Genomic DNA, 25,116 nt, shown 5'->3' on the forward strand with positions numbered 1-25,116 from the left:
CCTGTCAAAACTTTCAAAGTAAACGTGATTGACTTGACATTCAGGGATAACTCCTGAAATGCTGACTAGTGAGTGAAGTGAGAGTCAATTTAAGAGCAAAATGACGATGTCGTCAATTCACTGAGTCATAAAGTACGTCACGAAGGTAATTTAAGGATATAAACATATTGTATGGGATGTCAGGGTAATTATCAACGGGAGCCTTCAAGTAAACCCGTCATTAAACTGGTATTATGATTAGTTGTTGCAAAACTACACAATTATTCTCTAAGTCTTTGGGAACGACTGCTTTTTGGCGCCAGTTGTGTGATTATCGCAGTTATTCGCCAAAGTTGACGAGTTTCGCTCTTTTATTTCGAAGGATTATTCCAACGTTTCCGTTACGTTCGTCTAATTGTGTCTTACTTAACATCAGTGTAGCCAGAAGGGAGTCCAAATAAGCGATACATTTTTTTTCCTAGGATGGCGAAGTCATGACCCGCCCTAGTCTGCCTTTGATTGGTTTATCCCAACCAATCTCACTCCTCATGCCTAAACCTAACCAACCCAACCAACGAAGACAACGAGTAGTAGCCAATCAGAGGCAGAGTGGGGCGGGTTATGACTTCGCCATCCTAGGAAAAAAATTGGCATCAGGCGTCAAGTAAGCAACGGGAACAAAGTTGTGGGACCTGAGTCCACAGTTGTGCGGTGTTCATCCGTGAAATGTAATAACAAATCTCTCCGTTTCCAAAGAGACAGCCTGCCGTGTGCTTTTCAAGATTACGATAGTTGGGCTTTGCTTTGCGTTGCAAAAGGCGTCTCTTAAAGCTTTTTTTCCTGGCACATTGTGGAGACTGGATGCGCTGGAGGACGGTTCTCACTTAACAGTTACTAGTTAGCTTTAGTTAGTTAAGAAGAGTGCCTCGTACCGCTTAGAAAATGCCTTAAACTAATTGGATTAATGCACTTTTTAAACTTTTAAACTTTTCAATACGCCTTACTTTATTTGTGTATCTATACTCCTCACGTTTTGGACTTGTTTTGAGGGACCACGTCTCCTGACTCCTTGGTGACAGCAGAGGTGAGTGTGTGACATGGGCTCTTGAAATGTTTCGGACCTGTAATGTTGACCGTCATTGTATCAACACTACACAACACAGCATAGCATTTAGTTTACGTTGTTGTGAAGTCAGAAGTCGTACTTTAGGTGTAGCCATCAAAAAGTAGCCGTTAAAACGTTGAAATTAGCTCCCAAACAATCAGTGTTGACCCGAGGTCTCGCGCGTAGCCGTTAATGTAGCTACACTGCAACCAGATTTCTAATTGCTTGATGAAAAGTTTGCAAGATATAAATACTACAGCCACACCTACGAGATGAAACATTAACTACAAAAAAGCCATCATGTATTCACAGTTTAAAAGTCCCTTTATGTGTCATGTAGTAGTATATATTATGTTTTTTGTCAGGAAGGTGGTAATCTCATCAGATTAACACAGCATAGGAGTGCTTTAAATCTACGGGGTTGAAGGCATTTACACCCAGATCTTGTTTAAATCAACCGAACTATAAATTACATTACTATACTACACTGCTTGTTGAAATGTACAGCTTCAAAGGGTTCCGATTAAACTGGCTAATTGAATCCCTTCAGTTGTTTTGCCTCGGTTGTCAAAACCAGTCTTCTCACATTGAGAGGAACTGAAATTGAAAAGACACCAGTAAGACATATGAGGCTGCCTTTTCCTTGAGTTTATCGTTGTTATTTTTGGGTCTTGCATCATCCCTCAAGAAGTGTAACTCACCAAGCAAGCACCGCCTGATAAAACTGCACATCAACTCCTTTCATGGTAAAACAAATAAGCTATTTGGGGACTGAACATGGATGTTTTTTTAAGTAGACCACAAGCATTACACTAAAGCTGCAACAATGTGTAACTCATTTGTCTGAAAAATAACCTGTGATGGATTATCATGTCACTGCAGCAGCAGCTAACATATTCACTAGGTCAAATTGAACATTTGGAGATTATCCTAGTGCATGTTGCCTTTTAGGTTCTGACTGGAGGCAGAGCGCACAGCAGAGTGTTGTGTGTGAAACTGAGAACCACAACAATGACATTTACCACTGTTATCACATGACAACAGATTAAAAATGCAAAGTAATTCCTCATTATTCCCCCAAAGGAACCTCTCATCAGAGTCTAGGGTTTGCTGCTGCTTAGAGTTTGTTTTTGATAACATTTGAACTGCATCACTTGGTTGCATGATGATAAATCTTACCCACTGATAGCTGAAATCACTGTCAGAGTTCAACATGAGCTTGTTTGCCAGGAGCAAAATGTTCTTGTCAACGTACATGTGATTAAAATAAGCTATGTTGCTGACTCATAAGTTTATAATGGAGTGCATTGAAAGTAACAGAATTCAACATTAGAAAAGAGCATTACATTTGACCAAGACTTTGGGTGTCTATGATGACGGTGGAGACCAACCCAAAGCAAAACAGACACACACAAACAAATGTCTATGGTTGGCAAAAGACCAATTTCACCTCTGCTTGACACTCTGTGGGTGTTTCAACCTCAAACTGACTTAACTGGCTGGCTTGTTGCTGAGGCGTCACAAAAGTCTTAACTATGATTGTCAGCTATTATAGCATCAATTACTCTTACAGGAGTGGTTTTACACATAAATCAATGCCCAGAGTGTCAGCCTAAGGCCACTGTGTGAGACTGGTTTGTTTCCTTACCAGAGATGATGAGTGGACATAGAAGTGTCTTAAAACAGCTGTTAGTCTTAGTGACCTGTGTGGTTCCTTATGTGGTGCCAGATCTTCTTGCAGGCTTAACCATTATGTGACCATGTTGTTTTTTGTGTTTAACACCTCCTCACCCACATTCTTTTGAGATTAAGTCACATTAGAGCAGAAAGAGCTAAGGGAAGGCATACATATTGCAAAGTTGAGCGACTGCAGAATTGATTGAATGCAAGTTTTAAGTTTGATTCTCGCTTACAGGTGCAGAAAGAGGGCTGTTGCACTGTGTGTCAAGAGGCCTGGCACTATATCACACCATTTCAACTAATAAAGCATTGGATTAATTTGCTGCCATGGCGTCACACGGTGACGTCGCAGAGGGAGGAGCCAATGATGAGTTCAACGACATCATCAAGTGGAGATCTGGTATGTGTGTTTGTGTTGTGTATGTTTTGATAGTTTTGGCCATTGTTTAGATTGTTGTTTTGAGCCGTATTGTTTAGTGCATTTAATAGCCACACAGCATGCAGAGTATGTAAGCATATGTGTCTTTGATATGGTAGCATATCACATAACGGCATAGAATGAACATTTTGCTGTACATGCATAAAAGCAGTGACTGAAAGGAAACACTGACAGAGCCAGAAATCCTGTTGTGCATGGTTAACCTCAGTTCCCATGGAGGCAAAGCAAGCACCACAGGCATAAAGAGAAACAGAGATGGTTGATAGTAACGCGTTTGCAAGGAGAAACAGAAAGTAAGAAAAAGAAAAAGTGACCAATGACTGCAGAGAAAGGGGAGAAACATGAATGCAGGGATGGGTCTAGAGAGCCGCACCCTGTGATCCCTTTTTCAGTGGATCATTTCATTCCTTAGGTTAATCTTTTGTAGACACCAGCCTCAGAGAGAGACAGATAAACAAACAAGTTGTTTTTCTAGAAAGAGTACTTAATACTTTGTGTGTTCGTGTCTGCTAAAAGATGGAACTCATTGATACCTTTTGAATAGGATTTCACATTGAATTAAGATGTGTTGATGTAACAATCAATAGTGGGATAAGACATAAGATGGAAGGTAAACCATTTTAAGGCAAGTACCCACCAAAAAAAAGATTGTGTTGATATGTTTACAAGCACCCATCTTCTTAACTTGCTTCAGTCTGCTCATAAACAAAGGTTTACTTATTACTATGTATGAACCAAATGATTACAGAGCTGCAATGCTGAATCAGTTAATCGATTTGTTGATTGTCAGAAAATTAATCGGCAACTATTTTGATAATTTTTGACACTTGCTGATTTCAGTCTCAAATGTGAGGATTTAATGCTTTTCTTCATCATACATGGTAGTAAACAGAGTATAGTTGCTTTTGGACTGTTGGTCGGAGAAAATAAGAAATCTGAAGATGTCACGTTTGACTGTTTGAAGTGAGTTTGGTGTCTGTCTCATGCCAAACATTTGGCCCATCATAACAAGACATCACTATTTTACAAAACAAGCATCCTCCATGCATCATGATAATGATAAATATGATGATTTAGTTCATAATGAATGAATGAATGAATGAATGAATGAATGAATGAATACTTGTATCCAAGTGTCATTGATCAAAGAGCCCACATGGGCTCACAAGACACTTCTTACATTACATGCAGAGACAAGAGAAAACAAAAAGAAAAGAGTCAAACATATGGCACTTTATTATTATCCATACAGGTCAAACGTAGTTCTGTACATATATCAGATATAAACTTAATAAATTAAACATGCAACACTTTCATGCATTGATGGTTTAATCTGAGCTAACCTGCTAAACTAAACACCATGTATGTAAATGTCTACTGAAGTCATAGTCACCATAAGGTGGAAAATCATTGCTTTCAATGGATTATTTGTGCTTCTTTCCACTCTTGCACTCTTTGAACCCCTAACTTCATTTGACTGACATTTCTTGGATAGTGTGACCTGTAATGTAGTGCATTATGGCATGAAGGCGTCTGTACCCAGATTCAAAATGTAGTGGCTTGTGATTTTGTGATGTCAGGAGTTTGAAACATATCTGACAGCTATTATGCATTCCTCCTGCACACAGCTCATCTATGCTCTCTCTCGCTCTCTCTCTCTCTATTGTTAATCTTTAAACAGAGCAGAAAATAGTCTGAAGAAAAGTGTTTAGGTTTATCCGTCCTAACCAGTCCATGTGCCAGCTTTCCCCGGGCCGCCCAGCCTCAGAAAGCTGGCAGAGTCCGTGCCAGGAATTCCACCGTGCCGACGGAGTAATTTACAACGCTTGTCTTCAGACCACAATGCTTTTCCTACAAAGATTCAGGTTTCCTAGCAACCCCAAAAGTAATGTTTTCTTTTATGGCAAAGAGGGGAAAATTTAGCACGTAGCTTAGCCACTCACTAAATCAACCCTCAAAATACCAGAGAGCACATTTGTATCAATATAACCTGCAGGCCATGGCTCAACTGTTTCTTATCTTCACTCGGTAGATGTGTTTTTTGGTGGTTTGTGTGTAGTTGGTGGTATTACAGAAGTATGGCTGAAATTAGGTGTTCTATTTCATAATTCAGAGAGGATGTGAAGTGTGTCAACCTTAGCGAAACTTCTGAAAAACCTCTTTTTCACCAGGACACATTGAGTATACATTCCCCCCTCCCCTCTAAATAAAACACCTGCTCTTCTTTGCATCATCACACAATTTATGGCTTTACAAATCAAAATGCTCCCAGGTGCTGAGGCTTTTAAAACTATAGAAACAAACCCGTGTGGTGTCTGTGTCAGAAATTGAGACAAGAAGATGGATAGTGAGAAAGAGAGAGATTTGTAACCTATAAGTGCTTTGAGAGGTGATTGACGAGCAGGTGTGTGTGTGTGTGTGTGTGTGTGTGTGTGTGGGGTGGGCAGGTGGAAGGATGTTTTTACAGCTGAGATGAGCCTTGCGAGAAAAGCATTAGCGCACTTGTTCATGTGATTTCCATGCTGGACACTATGTGGGCGTGTTTGAATGGTTGACGTATTTATTCACAACAGCGGAGTGTCTACTCACAGCATGCGCGCACACACACACACCTTAGACCTGTCTGTTTTTGTCATCACTACTGATTGGCAGAAAGTTATCACTGGTCATGTGGAGCAAGTGAGCACATTCTGTTGTTTTAAAGCCTCTGTTTAGTTATTTCAGCCAGTGTGTGTTCTCTTTGTAAACTAGTACTAAAGTGAGATCATTGTTGGTGTGTGTTGTTGCTCTGCCTTCCATGATGGAGGTCAGTTAGTTAGACAGTCTGTCACCCTTTCACGGACATATATGCACACTCATGCCTCTTAAGGGGCATGAGGAGGTGGTGGCTCATGTTTTCCAGCATGTCAAGTTGTTATGTAAGCCCACAATGGATCAGGGATAGAGAGAAAAACGTTAGGTAAGGAACAGAGGAAGGAGGGTGCAGGTCTTGTGAAGCTGGAGAAACCAGTACATCTGGGAGAAATGACTCTGTTATCAACTACATAACGACCATTTTCTTGCTTTTGTCAACTAAGCAAAGGTGACAGGTTAAAACATGAACACATGACCAACATCTACCTGTTGTATGTGGCTAACACTTTGCTTTTGATCAATTAATTGCTAAGTCCTTCATCAAGAAAAACAGTAAATAATAGCTGGTTTGAGCTTCTCAAATGTGAGCATTTTTGTTTCATGTTATTGTAAATTAAATATCTTTTTTTTTTCTATTTTGTCACATTTCACAGAAAGAAATCATCAACACATTAATGAAACAAACTGTTAGTTGCAGTCCTAAAATCGACCTTAAAGGCTGAACTCTGTTGATGTGTGTGGTTTGCCACATGGCGCTGCAGCTCTAAAGAGGCTGAAACAGATGTTTAAGGAGTGCTTGCAAACACTATTTGACAAAGTTCTGGTTGGGTTAGCCTATAACCCCCCACAACCCCCCTGCCCCAACACTATCTACCTATCCTGGCTCCACTTACCCTCCCCCTGCCCATTCCAGAGTGCAGACAAATGTGAAAGGTCAAATATCATCCACAGGGTTATGGGCTGTTGTTTAACAGCCATTACACAATAATGGACACTCACCTGAGGTTTTTTTTCTCCTGGTTTATTTGTCACCTGAGAGCTCTAGCGGGGAAGAGCCCTCTCAGAAATTCACTTTCAGAGCTTTGGTTATCTGACCCGCTCTTTTTCCTAATCTTTCTCCATTGTTTCTGCCTTGTTTCTGCACATTAGCATCTCTCTCTCTCTCTCTCTCTCTCTCTCACGCTCCTATTATTTAGTGTGTAATGGAGCATTTGTAAATGTAACAATAACAGTGTCACTCCCATGCAACATAAAATAGATTGCATCATCATCATCAGCTTTACCTGCTGAGCTACACACAGGGCCATCTGCTTGCACATTGTCTTTGGGTGTGATGCAGAACATAATGGAGAATATATTGTTGTATCTAACAAGAGAACAGGAATGTGATTGTCACCAAATGGAGGGTGTGGAGGGTGCGGTAAGAAGATTTTTTTGAAGATTTGTCACCAGACTAGCTCAGCTACATGTCATGCTTAATTCTAGCCTTGGCCTCATGTAGCAGGGTGGACCATGTAAATGGAAATATTTCAGCTGGTGTGTGTGTGTGTGTGTGCATCTGTGGAAAGAGACTGGATTACTAGTTCAGAAATAATTGGATGAGGCTATCTGGAGGCATGTTTGCCACTTATCTACAACAGTAAACACTTTTCAAACTATCAGTGATTGCAGTGCTATGCAGTGTTATGCAAATGCCTAATGATGGGTGTGCATCTGCATGTGTGGGTAGCATGGAACCAAAATCATAACAAAGAAGCTTTCACTACGGCCGCCCCTTCATTCTTAGATGTCATGACCTTCGTTTGTTTATTTCTCTGTTTCTGGTGTTAGAGCATCAGTCATCTAGGGGTCTATGGTCAGTGAGAGTTCTCATGAGAGTATTTTGACTTTGAGACAGGGGGAGTGTCCATAGGGAATGTAGCTGGATACATCCTCACAGCAATATATATAGTACAAGTGTCTCTGCTGGATATGGTTGCCTGGGAAGTGGAAGGAAACAGCTCTGCAAAATCCTGGCTAGAAATTTGGGAATGGAAGCACTGGCCGGAACATCTCCCCTGGGTGCGGTTGTCTGTGGGACTCTGCCTCTTTAGTCGATGTTCGTGTGTGTATGTGTGCATCCAGCAGCATACAGACACTCCACCCAGCCTAGATCACATTTAAACTCTCTAGAGTAGGCTGGAAAAGGCAGAAAATGATCTGTCTTTAGGGCTCCTGTGGTTGTTCAACACACACAAACCAGTCTCCTCTATCTGTGAATCTCCTCTTTCCCCAAAGCAAACCCTCCTGCTTTAAATCCCCTTCTCTGCCCCCTTTTCCGAGCTCATTAGGCCTACAAAGCCATGTTGCCCAATCTACCTTCTGACCCTTCGCATGACAGGATTTACTAAAACAAAAAAACAGGCTGAGGCCTGGAAAGAGTTCAGATTAACCCTTTAAAGCTACAGTGATATTTCACTACTGAGTAAATAACTTAAAGGAATTGAAATGTCCACCTTCTCATAGCCTTGAAGTTTTTTGTCTTTTGGTCATTGTTACAAGTTTGTTGCAAGTATATTTCTTACAGAATTCAAAGTATGAAACATTTTTGACACTGTTAACAGAGGTGATACCAAAAACTGTACAGTTAGGTTTTCCAGTAGTTCAGACTATTACAGATCCATCACAACTTGGAGGGAATATTACTCCAGTGCTGCACAGAGTGGTTGGTGATAGGTAGATATTGTGGATTTAGAAATGGGAAACTACTACTTTCCATGGGTGGAGTCCTGTGGCATTGTGGGAAGTGCATTTTCCATCTCTTTCTCTTGGATGTAGGCTAGACCCCTGACTCATCCGCTCCGTGTGTGTGTGTGTGTGTGTGAGAAAGAGAGAGAGAGAGAAGCACAGCCATCATAGCCACTGCCACTTTTTAAATTTTTTTTTTTTCTTAATGATTTTTTTTTTTTTTTTTGTGTGTGGCTTTTTAACTTTTTTTTATTAGACAGATTAAAGTTGAGGTGGAGACAGGAAACATGGGGGGATAGAGAGGGTAACAAAGGTCCCTAGCCAGAATCTAACCATCACTCATTAAATACATTTAAAAGCAGCAATTTTCTACTGTGGCCCTGAAAGCTCAACACACTGCAAAAAGACAAAGCACAAGCAAATTAATAAAAACAAGTATTTAGTTGTGCTTCTGTATTTGATTGTGTCTTCTCACAATGCGGCATTTTTTTTTTTCATTTGCTTGTGTTTTGTGTTTTTGCGTGTGTTCTCTTAAGTGATAGTATATCTTGCATTTCTTGGTCCTGGTCCTGTTGAGATAATAATCCTAACAACAAAAGTTATGAAAGGAATGGAAAGGAAATCCCTTGTAAAAGGTGCAAATACCAAATTCTGCTTCAATAGTATGTCCACTTAAGGCCTTAATGCATTGTTGCAAGTTTGATAAAAGTATATGCCTCTTGCTTTTTCATGACTCTGTGGTGGAGGAATCACTTACTGAAATCAAAGCTGATAATCAGCAGGGCGGCTGAGGGAAACAGGGCACAACAAAAAAGTTAATTACAGAATTTTATCACAACCTCCTGCAACACGCTGAACATCAAAGAGTGACGATCCGATGTAGATTTTATTTAGGAAAACAGATTTTTTCGTCAGTGGAGACTGAGCGTTGAATAGTGATGCCTGTTAGTACAAGAAAAACGCACGGGCATGTGTCTGACCTGGATTGTAAATGATTTAGCCGTCATGTAGACCAGATCATGTGTGGTCTCTTTGGCTTGTGGGAGAGGAAGCTTCGGTGGTCAGGTCAGTTCAGGATCTTTCCATTCCAGACTCAGGACCCCTCTGGCTACGGTTCATTGTTCATGTTTATAATGCATTATGGCATAAAAGGACTAGTATCAAAATATAATTTGTTGCTTGCAGTCTCTACATTTCATGTGAACTCAGGTTTGTGGTAAGACATGAATTAAAAGGTTTCATTCATGTCTTCCTAATGCATGTGTGTGTGTGTGAATGTGTGTGTGTGTGTGTGTGTGTGAGAGAGAGGGACAGACAGATGTTCATGACGGTGTACACACACTCGCGCTGCTTCACTCCAGCAGCTCGACGATGGATGCTCTCGGGTTGGTGTGCGAATATGGAATGACAGAGGGGGGGACGCCTATCTGTGGGTTCATGACTGATGCAGCCCAGTGGAAAGTCCCCTTTTGGTCTCTGATTCCTTCAGTCGCTGCCAAGACTAGCCTCACCCATTCATTCCTCTGAGTTGTGACCAGACCAGCTGCCTGCGACTCTCTACGGAAGGAAGTAGATTTTAATTCAATCAGACTCTGGAAGTTGGTCACGGGTGGACCGGGCCGGTATTCCTCCTCTACTTCCTCTTTGTTAAGGAAAGGAAGAGAAAAAACAAAACACAGGAAAAAGAACTTTCTCTCTCTGCCTCCCCACCCCTAACCCCCCCCCCCCCCTCCCCACCCGCCTCATCTCTCTCTATCTCACCCTCTCTGTGTGGGAATAGAGTTGTTTATTCAGTTGCCCCCTCATTGACTAAATATGTCAATGAGCAAATGGACTCGAGCCTTTGCCCTGCTCTCTGTTCCACTGCGCTGGCTCACAGACCTGCGTTAAATGTCAGGAGCTGTGTCACTTTTTGTGACTGTGTGTCCTGCAACACTTATTCTGTGAGTCATTATGTTAAATTGTCTCTTTCATGTAAACATTCACAAAGGAAATGTCTGTTGTGGCCCGAAGTGTCAGCAGCGTGTTTTCAGGGTTAAGGTCACTGCGGGTCATGTTTATCTCCTGTCACTTCCTGTGACGTGAGAGAATGAGAGCTGTCGTGTTTTCAGGGGAGAATCAGCTGTCAGTTGCAGCGCTGCATATGGCACGCGCACACACACACACACACACACACACACACACACACACACACGCACACACACACACACACACACACTCAATCAAATCTGTGTCACCTGTCACTTACCTTTTAATTGAGAATCTGAAACAGCCCCTGCTCTTGTCACTCACCCTCTTGTCGTGTGTGCGTGTGTGTGTGTGTGTGCGCGTGTGTGTGATGTCACTACAAGCCAGCCCAGCGCCCCAAATACACACACACCCATAGTACTCGATAAATGCTCTTAACACCTCTACTTCCTCCTTCTCTTTCCTGTCGCATCTGTCACTCTCCCACCACCACCGCCACCACCACCTTGTCTTCCTCTTCCGGATTTGTTTGTTTCGTTATGTTTTTTTCAAAAAAGACTTGCTTTCCATCATGAGTTTGAGCAAGTGGATGTCGTGGAGAAAGCGTAGCTTTTTCAGGAGGAAAGGGAAGCGTGAGAGCAGTCTGTGTGATCTAGGTAAGTGTAAGAGCACATCTGTAGTACATCTGTGGAGGAGTTAGACAGCCAATTTAAAGGAAGCGTTGCTGAGAACTAAGCTGTTTATGCACCTCGTTTACCAGTTGACTTGCCACTTCATCTGTTTTACTAGTTGAAAGGGCTTTAAAAACCAAACTGAATCTCCAAAACTTAAAAAAAAATCCATCTCTCATGCAAGTGAATATTTCTGTTTTATGTCTTAACGATGAAACGCACAGCTTTCATCAAACAGAAAGAGCGTGACCTTCAGAAACGTAAATAGAAACTGCTCTTCAGTTGCAAAAAAAGATGTGTGAATGTGAAATAAAGGTGAATGATTCAGTCATGTGGTACTATTTCACAATGTTTCACACTTTTCCACTTTTTTGCATGTGAAGAGCTTTCTGTTATTTTATTTTTTTTTTCTATTGAAGTGCAGGCCTTATATTTTGATTAAACTGTTCACCTTGGCTACACACACCTGACAGCACATCTTGTTAAATCTGGAGTCAAGAGTGCAAATGTTTCCACACTGTTGAATTCGTCTCTCTCGCTTTGACAGACTTTACTGTAGTTATTTAACGACCCAGTATTTTCCACCTTCTCTGTGTGTTGCTTGTGACAGCTGCATAATTGTGTATGAGGTTAATAGTCTCTGTGTAAGGATAAGTTTAATATACTATATGTGGGGTCGACGTGTTCCAAATTCCGAGTTTGTAGATTTCCATCGAATGTAGATTAGAAAGTTAATGCCTTCTCTTAATCACATCGCCTCCACTGCTGCCCCATGTTTTGTCTTTGTTTGTGTGTTGATCTCTGGCTGATATACCCTTCTTTGTCTCTTTTCTCCATCTTGTGACGGCACTTGCATTCTGTCCTGTTGCATGCTAGGATGGTGCCAAACAGAGTCTCAGTGTTTTATCTGTGTTCACCCCCTATCCCACAATGCATTATGACTCCTCACCCGTGGCTTGCCCTGTCCTGCCCCCAATCTTTTTTCCTTTCATTGACAGTGTCCCTCTTTCCCTCCTCTCTCTCTCTCTCTCTCTCTCTCTCTCTCTCTCTCTCTCTCCCCCCTCTACTGTTGCTGCATTCTTCTGATCTTTTCCTCCCTCTCTGGTCAAGGAGAGACAGGCAGAGGAGGAGAGGCAGGCAGGAATGTCAGATTCTCCCTAGCTCTCCTGCTGATACTCTTGGGTCTATCTCTTCTTACCTGTTTTTTTTTATTTTTTGCCTTTTGCTGCTTCTTTGGATCAGCATTTTGGCGGCCTACGATAAAAGATGGCAGACTATGGGCTCAAACTCAGAGGTAGGAACTTTTGACAGGTGTGTGACACATGGCTTGGTGACAGCTAGGTATGCCACAGGTGGTGCTGCGTGTTTTTAGTGCTACTGTGCAAATTGATCAAGGTATATGCCAGCTTTGAACTGGTTGGATAGAATATGATGTTTGCTATGAAAGCAAGATAGTAGTTTTTCAAGTGGATTGTCATTTTGCCAGCTTAATTAGTTGCTATTTAGTATTATATGTGCTTCTTCACAGTCTTTGGTAAGTAGACCACAAGACACTGCAGTGTTTACTGTGTTAGTTCTGATATTGAGTGTAAGCATAAATAGGTTTCCTGAACATCTAAATCTTGTGTTCAGTAGTTTGTTTGTTTTTTTTTTTTGGACAGGGATACAAAAATGGAAGCTCTGTATGTCTTTATACTAAAATCATTTTTCAAACTACAAACATGTTCCTCTATCAGTAACCGAGCCAATAGTGGGATAGTGAATAAATGAATACTATATTGGACTTTTATACATTTAATAGGAAATAATAACTGGGTTGGATTGTGAAGAATTGTCTGGATGAAGCAGAAGTTTTATCTTCCCCTCTCATATAATTAGCTGCAGCAGTTTTCTTTACCATTTCCTTATACATATACACTTCAATTTTTATTGCTTTTTCAGCTCTGGTTACAACACATATACAGCACTCATATAATATGACACAGAACAATATAACACTAAACAAATACTACAGAATTGTTTGTCAAGGGCAGCTGAGACATGTACACATTCTCATTCCCACTTATTCCATATCTTAACAGTTCAGTTATTTGTTGGCATCGTCATGTTTCATGTAAATGATCCACTTTTCTCAGTTCTTGTCAGAAATATTGCCTTTAACTCTTAGCAGGTATGCCAACTTTTCCATTGAAAAGATATCCTGGACAATCTCAAACCTCTTTCCCTGAAGGATTAGCTTTATACCAGTTTTTTATAGCTTTTTTGCTGGCTGTAAGTAGAATTTTTACCAGATATATTACAGAACAGTTGTTTGGAATAGCTTATAAACTCTCTCCATACTTGTGAGTTAGTAGTATGTACACTGTGTCATACATTTTGCACCATGCTTCATCTGAAATTTCTATATCAAGTTCTGATTCCCATTTGTTTTTTATGTTTAGTATTGAGTTTCACAGTTTTCCTGTTTCGTCCCAGGTTTGAGGAGTGACCTGGCTCGCTGCTCACAATTCATCACCCCGCTCTGACTTTTACTAGGTCCCAGTACCCCCTCACCTTGCCGTTCTCGTTCACCCCTAATTACTTGCACCAATGCGCGCATCTACACAAAACACAAAGGTGTTTTTCAAGCAGCTAAGTGGGGATACGGGTTAATCTTTCTGGACGTTTCGAGTGTTTTCCTTACAAATTCCCAGATCTCAGCGAGGGAAGAGTGTCAACAAGGCTCTGCCGGCTGGGACAAGCTTAGACAAGTGACCACTGGAGGGAGGAGGGAGGAATGCTTGGGAAATTATAGGAATTCTATGCATTCCTCTCAACCTACAGAGTCAAAATAAAACACATATCTTCAATCAGACTGCAAATAGGATTTGTGCGCTTTTTTTCGTGTATGTATGTGAGGAGAGGAGAAAAATTTGTTTGAGGGCATGTAAGTTTAGTGATGGACAGTGGTTGACTTGAAAGCCCATCATTGTGATTGTTGCAGGATTGTGTGTGTGTGGGTGGGGGGGGGGGTGGGGGGTGGGGGGTGTTGTACTGCGAAAGACAAGACAGCCAACAGCTGAGTCTCCTTCCAGACTCCCATCAAGGTGAAGTTCACACCGGGAAATTTTTTTATGAGCGCAGCCTCACCTTGAGAGTTGTTCCATAGCCAAGATGACACTTTCTTAATGCTTTGTCAGCGTTCACCTGAGAAAAGCACGCACTTTGTTTTTCAATTTCACTAAAATAGGTTTAATTTTGATGCAGTGACTTTGAACATCATGACAACATTCAGACACACATCTCGGTTGGTATTCTGCCAGTTAAACCTCCGGTCATTCCTGTGGTTAAATGTAAAATGTGGTCAGTCAGTGACGACATAGATTTTAAAGCTCTACTGAGACAACGACTGTGCTGTGAAAATCGTGAGGGATAGGTTAAGTTTTAACTGTTAAGTATAACTTGGCTGAAGGTAACAACTGCTGCTCACCGGTGCGGCTAAACTTTGCAAATATCTCTATTTGTTTAAGCTCCGAGCTCTCATGTTTACAGTGTGATGCTGCCGATGGTTTGTTTGATTTTCACCTCAGTGCCTCCCACCGTTTCCCTCCTTCTCCCTGCTGTGTGGTCACAGGCTCTCTCCACCTGTGAGATGAAGGAGGGAGGGAGTGTTACACTGGGAGTCTGGGGCTGTATATTTTATGTGTGTGTCTCCTCTGTGTTCCCAGCTGGTTGCTTTGAGGAACATGTGTGTTTTTTTTTTTTGCCTGGTTTTGTCTTGTTTTGCGGGTTGTCAGCGGTTCATTTTTCTCAACCGTCTCAGTGCTTGCTTATGTAATGTTGGTCAACACTGGGTCATGAAAATGGGAACAGCTGTGCAATTTGATAGATGATGGTCATAGTTCAAAATAATAAATTTGTATCCAAATGCTTTTTTTGGTGGGGGGGGGGGGGGGTTTGCAGAATTTATTGCCTTGGTTTTTTTTTTAATTCATTCATTTTTTTTAAGCTTTCCAGTAGCTGACCGAAGCTCTGGTGTTAGCACAAAGCTCTACTAAGAGATTGTGAACTTAAGTGTTTAAGGTCATTGAAATGTTACACTCTTGTCATGTAAATTATTGCAAAAGTAAAAGAATTTGACCCGCATATAACCTGAAACTCAACATTGCAGTCTTCATGCTGCTATGTGAGCATGCATGTGTGTACATACAATATATTGAGAGTGTACATGTGCTCAGTGAGCTATGAGAAGATACAAGTGGGGTTTACTCTTCCTGATATGATCATCACTTCCTGTTTGGCTGTTGAGGAAAATAAACACCTCTTTCTCAGCACATATACCGTACATGACTGTCACTGTCTGTATGTGAATCTGCCCTCCCTCCCTCCACTGTGTGACATCAGTTATGTTAAATACGATGACTGATTATTTGACAGGGGTTGGCTATTTGCTCAGCATACAAATGTGACTGTGATTCTCTTGCTTCGCTGTGCTTGTGCAGTTCGTTCGTTTCTGCTCATTGGGCTGATAGGATATCTTTATCATATGACCGAGTGACCCAGAAAGACTTCCAGTAAAAGCTCGCCAGTGTTACTAGATTATTGCTTGTTGCCTGGAATAGGGCCAAGCTAAAATGCAACCTTGTAATGTTATCACCAGGATCTCAAATTCATTGTCTTTTGTGTCTGCCTGATTTGTTTGTTTTTTTTTTATGAATGAAAGGATCACCTGATTTTCTTAGGAAATGATTAACATAACTAGAAGGCAGATCAGTTATCGTCAAAGGAATCCACTATTTGATATGTCTAATTTAAAATTGAAGTTAAACACCGAGGATTGTATCAGGTGAAATTGGTCGACTGCACACAGTTGTCTACTCTTTGCAGCAAAGGATCTAGAAAGACAAATGTGCATGGAGCTGTTTAAGAGACTGTTTGCATATCTCTCATCAGTTTTAAAACCTTTATTCCAGTGATCTGGCACTTTCTCACTTTTTCTATGCATACCTGACAAAATGATCTTTTGGGCTATATTGATTCAAGCTTATAGGATTGGTGTATTTTTACATAAAAATCTCACCCAGTTCAGTTTTAAAGTGAATATTCATTATACTAATAATGGGTATTTCTTGGTCCCAGAGCAGCTAATTGTCATAGACAGTAACACCTTTACTTATAGCTATTAGACACTAAATTTGTTTAGATCAGGCTGAAGCTTATACATGCAGTCGAAGCTTAACCTGAAGCTTAAAATGCCTCAGGTGAGGACTACTAATTGACTAGCACACATACCACTGGCCAGTCACTTAAAGATCAGTGACTCAGACTATTTACAACTTAGCTGTGTTTATGTTTTTTAAATCATATAAATGTCAGGATAAGTAGTATGTATGACATACACACATGGCTGAAGTACTTGTGTGGCCATACATATGTAAATAGTTGTAAGTGAACTGACATAAGAAGACATGTGTAATGGTGTATTCATGTTGTTTATACACTCCCCTTGGGAAGGGTATTTCTCTCTCTTGCACACGCACACACACACACACACACACACACTCCAGAGCACACTTGCACACACACAGCTGTGCCGCTGCCTTGATCTGTCCAGCAGCAAGACATTCCTGTGCTGTGGTGAGTAGGAGCAGCAGACAGATTGAGGGGGAGCAGCGTGTATGAATTGAGTGTATTGTCCTCTCAAGGTGGTAAGGTGGAGAACCCAGGAGACCTGAGCCAACAGGGACCCTCTCCTTGGGGGCCTCAGAGGCCCTCCACAGGGTGCCGATAAGGCTGTAAGGATAGGAGGCCTCCTCATGAGGCTTTTTATAAAAGGAAAATTGATATTGTGTTGAAAGCATACCTGTAGTATACCTGTCCTGCTCCTCGTGCTAGACTCTGAGTTGTTTTTAAATGTTGTTGCCAACATTTTTCTCTCCCTCTGGCTGCCTCTCTCAGTCTGTTTGGCACTGTCTCCTTGTTTTTTTTCCAATTTTTTTTGTTGTTTTGTCTTGTGGTCTAACTGTCTTTCTTTCTTCCTCTTCTTCATCTGTCAGGACATGTTTAATCATTCTACCTGTTAATTATCTACTGTGATTGATTGCCATCACTCATTGGGCCCCTTCTTATGGTACCTACCTGTTGTCTCCTGTATCCTACTTTTCATCACCTCCCTCTGCTGTCACTCCTTTGTCTTCTTCACCCTTAAGAAAGAATCCTTCAGGTATTGTTGTTAGTGCCTGAGATTTATGTGGAAAATGGGTCAACATGCTCTCAGTAGAACCTTAGACAGTGTTTAGGTTCATTGCTTTCTAAAGAAAATAGCACAGAGAAAGGACGCAGTGCAAATATATACCAGCCTAGGCAACTAGCCTTCCATGCTTCATACTTTTGTCCCAGTCCCAGTCATCTTCCTTTCCAGTGCTCCTAATATTTCTGGAGCATTTAGATAATATAGAATTCATGTTTGTCCATTTCCAACCAAAGATCAGAAGAATAAAAAAAATATATAATTCAGTCCTCACTCACAGTCATGTGACACTGAATAGTAAGAATAGCTACTTGACGGCAACTTTGCTGCATCCAACATGTTTGACAACTTTTTTTTTTTCAAATCCAGTCAATAAGTCGACCCAAACCTTTAGCTAGCTTTACAATCTGTCGATGGTTTCACACCATTAATCTCATCTTGTCACCTCTTCACCTCCATCACCCCCACCTCTGGCCTCCTTTTGCAGTACATTCTTGTTTTTATGCCCCTTATCACCCAGCTAGCGTCTGCACACACTCACACACACACACACACACAACATACACTCCACACACCCCAAACAAAGAAGCCGACGACCGCTGGGGCTGGTGATCATAACCTTTGACCTTTTGTTCAGTTCATGGTGCTTTACACAGCGGCTAGTTGAATGACAGTGGCAGTTTAAATGCACATACACTTTACAGCTTCTCCTCCCCCAGATTACAGTCTTAGACCTCAGTCATGGTGCTTAGAAGCAGATGTGAATGCATTTCTCTTTTTTGGCCCTATTCCCTCAGGTGAACAATCCTGGAACAAAGTGACAACTTAATGAACTGGTTATTTAGGAGGCCACAGGAAGGGCACACACTTGAAGAACATCCTGTATATCCTGGGATTGTTTATTACACGACTGTGTCTCCTTATTTTTAAAGATGAATTCTTTCCAGGGCCCCTTAAAGTCCTGTCCTATTTTTGTTTCATTTAATTTTATTTGACTCTAAGTTATGACTTCTGCAAGTGCACGAGCTACTCTAATGCATTACAGGAGCCAACCATCGCCCAGGCACATCAAAGCAGCTGACCCTCTGCCTGACACACAATGAGGCCTTATTAGAGTGCCATGCTGGAGAGAATAAAGGAGGAGCAGGGAGTCAAGCGGGAAGAAAATGTGAAATATTTGCACAACTGGGTTCAGATACCAGGGGAACATTATAAATGGGCCAGGGCTGGAGCACACGTGCAAACAGAGAGTTTTTTGTCTTTTACCTCTGACGTTACCCACATTTTGACATTTTGTACACATCATCCAAATACTTCCTCTTGCTTACATTTTGTTCCTATGTAAATGTGTGTAATTTTCTGATGTTCCAGCCGCATTGATCGCAATGCTTTTAAGCCGTGATGCCTCTAGCTACAATTACCATTTACCAGCATGTCAGTGTATGTGTGTGTGTGTGTATGTGAGAGTGAATTTGGCCAATAAGTTCCTGAAATAAACAAGTGGAAATGTTCCTTTGCTGCTGTCATCAAGAGACTGACCGTACGCACTGTTGATGTCAAGTCTTGATACACCTGTTCACCTGTCTCACACCCCCTCCTCTTTTTTTTTTTCCACAGATGAACATGACACAGTACAGAAGAAAACATTCACCAAGTGGATAAATGCACAGTTCTCCAAGGTAAAATAAAAATATGTAGACAACCTAGTTTAAACGGATGCTGACCCTTTATTGCACCAATTAAAACACACAATAAAAAGTTAATTATTTTAGAACTTACATGTGCTTCCTCTGCATGAGATTGAAGTAAAGGTTTCTGACAAGGGACTGAGGTGGTTGCACTAAATGTAGGTTATTTCAGTCCTGATATAATCAGTCTATTTCTGATAAAAAGCAGATTTTTGTGATATTATACTTCTCCTCCCTCGTTAAAGAGGGTGACGTGCCTGCAGCAAGCATGGCTACTATCAGGACCGTAAATTCAACTGTTGAAATGTTTACTTCTCACTATATAAATCTTGTTGAACTTATTGTACTGCTCATTGCAAGCCATTACCATATCTCATCCTCATATGTTAAAACAAAGCATGAGAAGTATTTGTGATTGGATCCCGGTGCTATGCTCAGTGGACTAAACACATCATTTTGTTTCAGTACATTTCTTAGTCCATGACTCTACCCAGCAATCATTTCTGTCTGAGAACTAATGGCTTTATATGTGTGGTCCTGTTTTTATATTTCATCATTCCCCTAAACAAACCATTCAGAGAATTGTGTTAAATATGTGCACTCTTGTTTAAATATTTGCACTCCTCAGACAGGGCAACATAATCCCTGCAGCTCTTAAATGCTTTCAGTTTCACAATCTTCCCTTACATTTGCTTTTTTCAAAGTGTTGAATGTCTACAGCTATGATTGTGGTTCTTATTGCCTACCAAAGTTTCTCTTCTTCTTTTCTATAGCTGGCCCTTTGTAAATCCCGCCAAACATACCTGTTGAAAGTAGCTGCCTTTTTTATTTAATTACATGTAAATGTTATGACTTCTCAAAAGATTTAAGTCCACTTTGACATAATTTCGTTTTAGTGACAATCTGACATCTGTCATTATTTTCAATGTTCAAATAATTTGTAAATCTCCACATTTCCTGAGTTGATTAAAATGTTGACTTGATTTTCTCCAATCAGACGGGTAAGACGCCCATCAAAGATATGTTCTCTGACCTGAGGGATGGGAAGAAGCTGTTGGACCTGCTGGAGGGCCTCACTGGCACTGTCCTGGTAAGTTTTTTGTATGTGTGTATTGAGGTTTGCACACTTTTTGTCACACAGTTTTAACATTTTTAGGAACAGAGAAACCTGACCTTTAAAATTCCTGAGAATTGTTTCAGTACTGTTTGACTTCATTTGGAACTTGAGCTGTGGCATGAAGGAAACAAGATTGGTTTGCAAGCACATTTTATCAAACTGAACAACAAGGACAACGTATTCAAAACAAAGATTTTCAAGCAAGGAATTTAACACCACCCATGTGCTTATGGATTTGTGGGCAATACAATTGCAATGTTTTTCATAGCTGAAGGGTGACTGCTGAATCCCCTCAAGCCAGCACAAGCACATCTATTACTTCATGCAAAAACTAAATCTAATGTAAACATTAAAGCTTCACATGGGGCCTTAGCAGCTCTGGTTTAGTTCCTGAAATAGAACCAGCTAAATCAAAAGCAGATGTGTTGCAAACTTATTGCATCTCCAATTTCATCAGTTTTGCTCGTTCTTACGTTATCTGAAACTTTGTCAATTTCTTCATATGTGTATTTTCTGCATGGGTGTGATTTTCCAAAAGACACTTAAGTTTTTACTTAACTAATTAAATTGACATTTTATATACTGGCTTCCCACCCAATACTCCATCAAAAAAAGAATGGGTAAAAGTGCAATTCATACATTTCTTTCAGTGTCCCATCCCTGTGTATGTATGTGTATGTATGTGTATTTGCATTTGCATACACACACACACACTTTTTTGTGTCACTCACTGATTATTCTTTTTTTATCACTGTCACCTCACTGTCGCCCCTTCAGCAGCATATCTGCTGTCTAGCACCTGCAGCTGTACAAGTGCCAACTGTCTCTATGCCATGCAAACAGGCACCCACACACACACACACACACACACACACACACACACACACACACACGCACACACACACACTATAGCAGAATACTAATTCTATAATTGAGTGCTAATGAGTGGCTGAGGTATGTGAAGATTTGCATTTGGCAGCCATTCATCATGTCATTCTTTCTATAAGTTGGCCTGCAGACACTGCTGATAGAGTAATGGGTGTGATGAATGTATGGGGAGAAACACTCTGTTGAGTGATGGCAGATCTTTTCTTTGTGTAGCAATGCCTCACATCATATATTTCAGGCTCTAGTTTGATCTGGGACTAAGTGTGTGTGTATTCGTAAATGAATATGTCAATGATTCCACTGAAACTCATTGCTCTAAATCTACTCCATTCATCTTAGGTGATTTTATGAACTGTCAAAGATCCCTGCAGCTTTATGATTGGCAAGTGAACAATGAACATGCTGTCAGCTGATTTATGCTGTGTTTCCTCTTCCTCAGACCAAAGAGCGAGGATCCACCAGAGTGCACGCTCTTAACAACGTCAACAAAGTACTTCAAGTTCTACATCAAAATAATGTGAGTACTTGCTTATTTTTTCGTCACATCAGCTGCTGTTTGGTGGACGCTTCCAGCCAAATCACATGCACCAGTTCTTATTAACCAGGTTCCACGAAGGCCAAAGAGTCTGCAGAGTTTAATTTAAGCCACGTAGTACGGCTGCTGATTGCTCTCATTAGCACACCATCAGCCAGAAAGAGGGAACTAGAATGACCAGTAAAATTAGCTGTTAGTTGTTGTGTTTTGTCGTAGTAAATCTTGCAGACTCGGTATATTTCCAGCACAGGTTGCACTGGCTTGATTCATATTAGTAACACTTCTTGTAACTACCCAGGACTACATGTTCTCCTGTGGCCTTTCTTCTGAATGTGCCATTCTGTCTGCACTGTGTTCTGTATCTTTCTTTGTCTCTCTGCCTCCCTCAGTCTTTCGCTCCCTCGTCCCTCCTCCTCTCTGTGTAAAATGGTTGGTCTTAATGCCTTGACCTCAGCAGTAGGCTCTGGAGTTTGCATGGAAGCCCTGTTCCTGCAAGAGCCAGAGACTTTCAACTGGCAGAGAAGGCCAGAGTTCCCATGAGCCTGTAAAGTCTGCTGACTGGAGGAAATGAAATAAGGCCTTTGGATGGTTTTGAAAATAAATAGAAATTGTAAAAATACTTTTAAAACCACATTAATCATTCAAATATGCTTGAGTTTCATGTCATGTCTTAGTCGTGAAATAATGCATCTTTGCCGTCCACACTTAACATGAGTCTAATGCTGTATCTAGAGAGGAGCAGTGGCCACAGCATTGGAAAATCTCATGTGCAAAAAGCCTGTCATGTTTTTGTCTCCTACTTGGCTCAGGTCGTCAAAAAAGCACTCAAGTGGCTCCCGTGTGAGATGCGTGAAACTTTTCCACTGTCAACTGCAACGTGCATGACAATCATAATAATTTCCCTGTGCAATCACGCAGACCCAGACCTGTTTGCATTTGTAGAATTTATGTCACTGCAAACGGAAGAGGTCGGAGTATAGTGGGAACATGAGGCCGAGAGAAGCAATGCTGTAGCCAGACAGGCCTAATTGGGACTAGAGATGGGTCGCAGGTCAACTCTGCAGTAGAGAAAGACGTCACTTTTTAGTTTGACCAGACACTTGACCTCATGTTCCACTCTGTGCCTTGATCCTCTCCTAAATATTTATATGTAATCATTCTACACTTGGCCTGACCTCCTATGACAAGTGTCTGACAAACCTCACAGGTAGCAGTGGATGGATGTAATTAGGACACTATAATCCACTGTGTGTAAAGCATGGTTCAGAAGTACTCAGCTGTAGCAGTGTGGACACTCATTAAGATTTGAAGCGTTATTTTTTACCCAGCTGCATATAGAAGCTTGAAGGTTATTATGTGATCAGAATTGTTACTTTAAGTGTTTAACATACATTAACGTACATACAAGCTTAATTGTGAAAGTTAATTATAATCAATGCAAACAAATGAGATTTTCACAGAGAAGATTTTATTATTTTATATGGTGTGTAATGAGGTTGAATTTGCTTGTTAATATTCCATTGCTTGTTATAATTATTTCTAGTGAGCTGCTGTCTTACTCTGTGCCCCCTCTTTCAGGTCGATCTGGTAAACATAGGAGGTACAGATATTGTGGATGGGAACCACAAGCTGACCTTGGGCCTCATCTGGAGCATTATCCTCCACTGGCAGGTGAGCACACATACATGCTGTTCCCTTCTGTCCTCCCAGATGCTGCATGTACACACACAAACCCTCATTAATGTTTGCTCTTACTGTGAACTCAGTGTTCACTAATATTCCTGAGGGATCAAAAATACAGATGACGTAAAAGCCATATTGATGTGCGCACATGCGTGCATGCATGTCAACTTGCTTATCGTCTGCTGCTGTGTGAGATTGACCCGCTGAAATATGAAACAACCATCTGGAGGAAAAAAGCTAATCAATAGGTTTTATTAAAAGAGTTTGAGCACTGATATTTCTTTAAATATTATTATAACATTTAATAATTATATCATATTTCATTATTCTTTCATTGTTATTAGTTTACCTTAATGCCACTCCTGTCACTGTATGCACAATGAATGGATTTGATATGTTTATGTTGTTGTGCATCCTAGACATGTCATTGTAGGAAACCTTTGGTTAGTTCATATACCCACGTTTGGATTAGCACAGAATGTGTGGATATTTCTAAGCAGCCTGGTGTTTCTTGAAAAAACATAGCTCCTGCTGATGCTCTGATCTGCCTTGTCAATTCAAGGATTATTAGAGTTACAGTCACTTTCCATATCAACAAAATCCACAAGCAGAATTATCACAATAAAGCAGCTAACAGTAAGTTCCTGTATTATATCCTGGGAAACAAATGGAATCAAAATGTGCTAATTTGCATATTTTAGCATGTTGCATGTTTTAAATGTTTATTCATCTTTATTTATATATGTGTCTTTTTTCTTTTTGGACTGTGTGCATGTAGGTTAAAGACATCATGAAGGACGTCATGTCCAACCTTCAGCAGACCAACAGTGAGAAGATTTTACTCAGTTGGGTACGCCAGTGCACCCGTTCATACCCAGAAGTCAATGTGCTGAACTTTACCACCAGCTGGGCTGACGGCCTGGCTCTTAATGGCATCCTACACCACTTCAGGTGAGGACAACATAGACTCTGGAGGGTACTGGAGCATGAAACGTGGTCATGGTAACAATCATTACTTTACTGCTGTGACCCGTTAAAACTGACAAAAGGCTGAGGAGCCTACATTCATGTTGAAATTGATTGAGTTGCTGCTGTTCACTTTGTGTGTGACTATGCATTTTCCATAGTTCAAAACCCACATTATAGGCGTTACATATTTGACATGTGCCCTTTGATTCCAAATGTAAATCATACTGAGCACAGGCCAAGACCTTCAAACACTGTCAAGAAACCAAGGCCTGGAATTTAGAAGTGGGAGATGTTTAGGATCCTTTCTATAGCCTCTTTCACACATGCAGTGTATCCCTGAAATATTGAGGAACATTTCCTGCATGGGGTCATGTGTGAATGGGAGCAGGGATCAATATTCAGGAAAATCTGCACTGCCAATTTCCCACCTCAAGACCTAGTAACATTTCAGGGAAAATGCTGGTACGGCTATGTTGTGAATGAAAGCAGGGACAAGCATGTCTGTCAGACGAAAGACGCTTCGACATGGAGTAAATGAACCAATCACAAGACTCTGCGGATGACACATTTGAATCCGCGACTTGTTTACAGTTGCCATGCCAATGCTTTTGCGGGTGATTTGTCTCGCAAACTTGTTGAATATCAAAAACATGACGTTGGCACTGGACAAAAACATCCCTTCACCCATCATGTTCCTATAAATAATAAGAGACGTCTTCGGCCGTATACACATACTGTACATCCGGCCTTGCCCATCATCTTCTTCTTCTGTTGAGTTTTATGGCGGTTGGCATCCAAAAGTGT

The 25,116-nt window shown here is 40.9% G+C and overlaps 1 protein-coding gene across 5 annotated transcripts in view; it reads left to right on the forward strand.

Moving 5' to 3' along the window:
* The first annotated feature begins 651 nt into the window (after positions 1 to 651).
* utrn (utrophin) overlaps positions 652 to 25,116 on the forward strand; it is a 182,015-nt gene continuing 157,550 nt past the window's right edge. For 3 of the 5 annotated variants that reach the window (XM_044329764.1, XM_044329769.1, XM_044329766.1), the window contains exons 1-6: positions 11,089 to 11,188; positions 19,050 to 19,111; positions 20,118 to 20,210; positions 21,565 to 21,642; positions 23,239 to 23,331; positions 24,122 to 24,294. In XM_044329764.1, coding sequence (XP_044185699.1) covers positions 11,104 to 11,188; positions 19,050 to 19,111; positions 20,118 to 20,210; positions 21,565 to 21,642; positions 23,239 to 23,331; positions 24,122 to 24,294 — 584 coding nt within the window. In that variant the 5' untranslated portion in view covers positions 11,089 to 11,103. Of the gene's footprint in view, positions 1,064 to 2,999; positions 3,165 to 11,088; positions 11,189 to 12,379; positions 12,498 to 19,049; positions 19,112 to 20,117; positions 20,211 to 21,564; positions 21,643 to 23,238; positions 23,332 to 24,121; positions 24,295 to 25,116 lie in introns of those variants that run through there. The other 2 variants (XM_044329765.1, XM_044329767.1) reach the window with 2 other exon arrangements.

Source organism: Thunnus albacares, chromosome 16 (assembly GCF_914725855.1).
Source record: "Thunnus albacares chromosome 16, fThuAlb1.1, whole genome shotgun sequence".
Taxonomy (NCBI): domain Eukaryota; kingdom Metazoa; phylum Chordata; class Actinopteri; order Scombriformes; family Scombridae; genus Thunnus; species Thunnus albacares.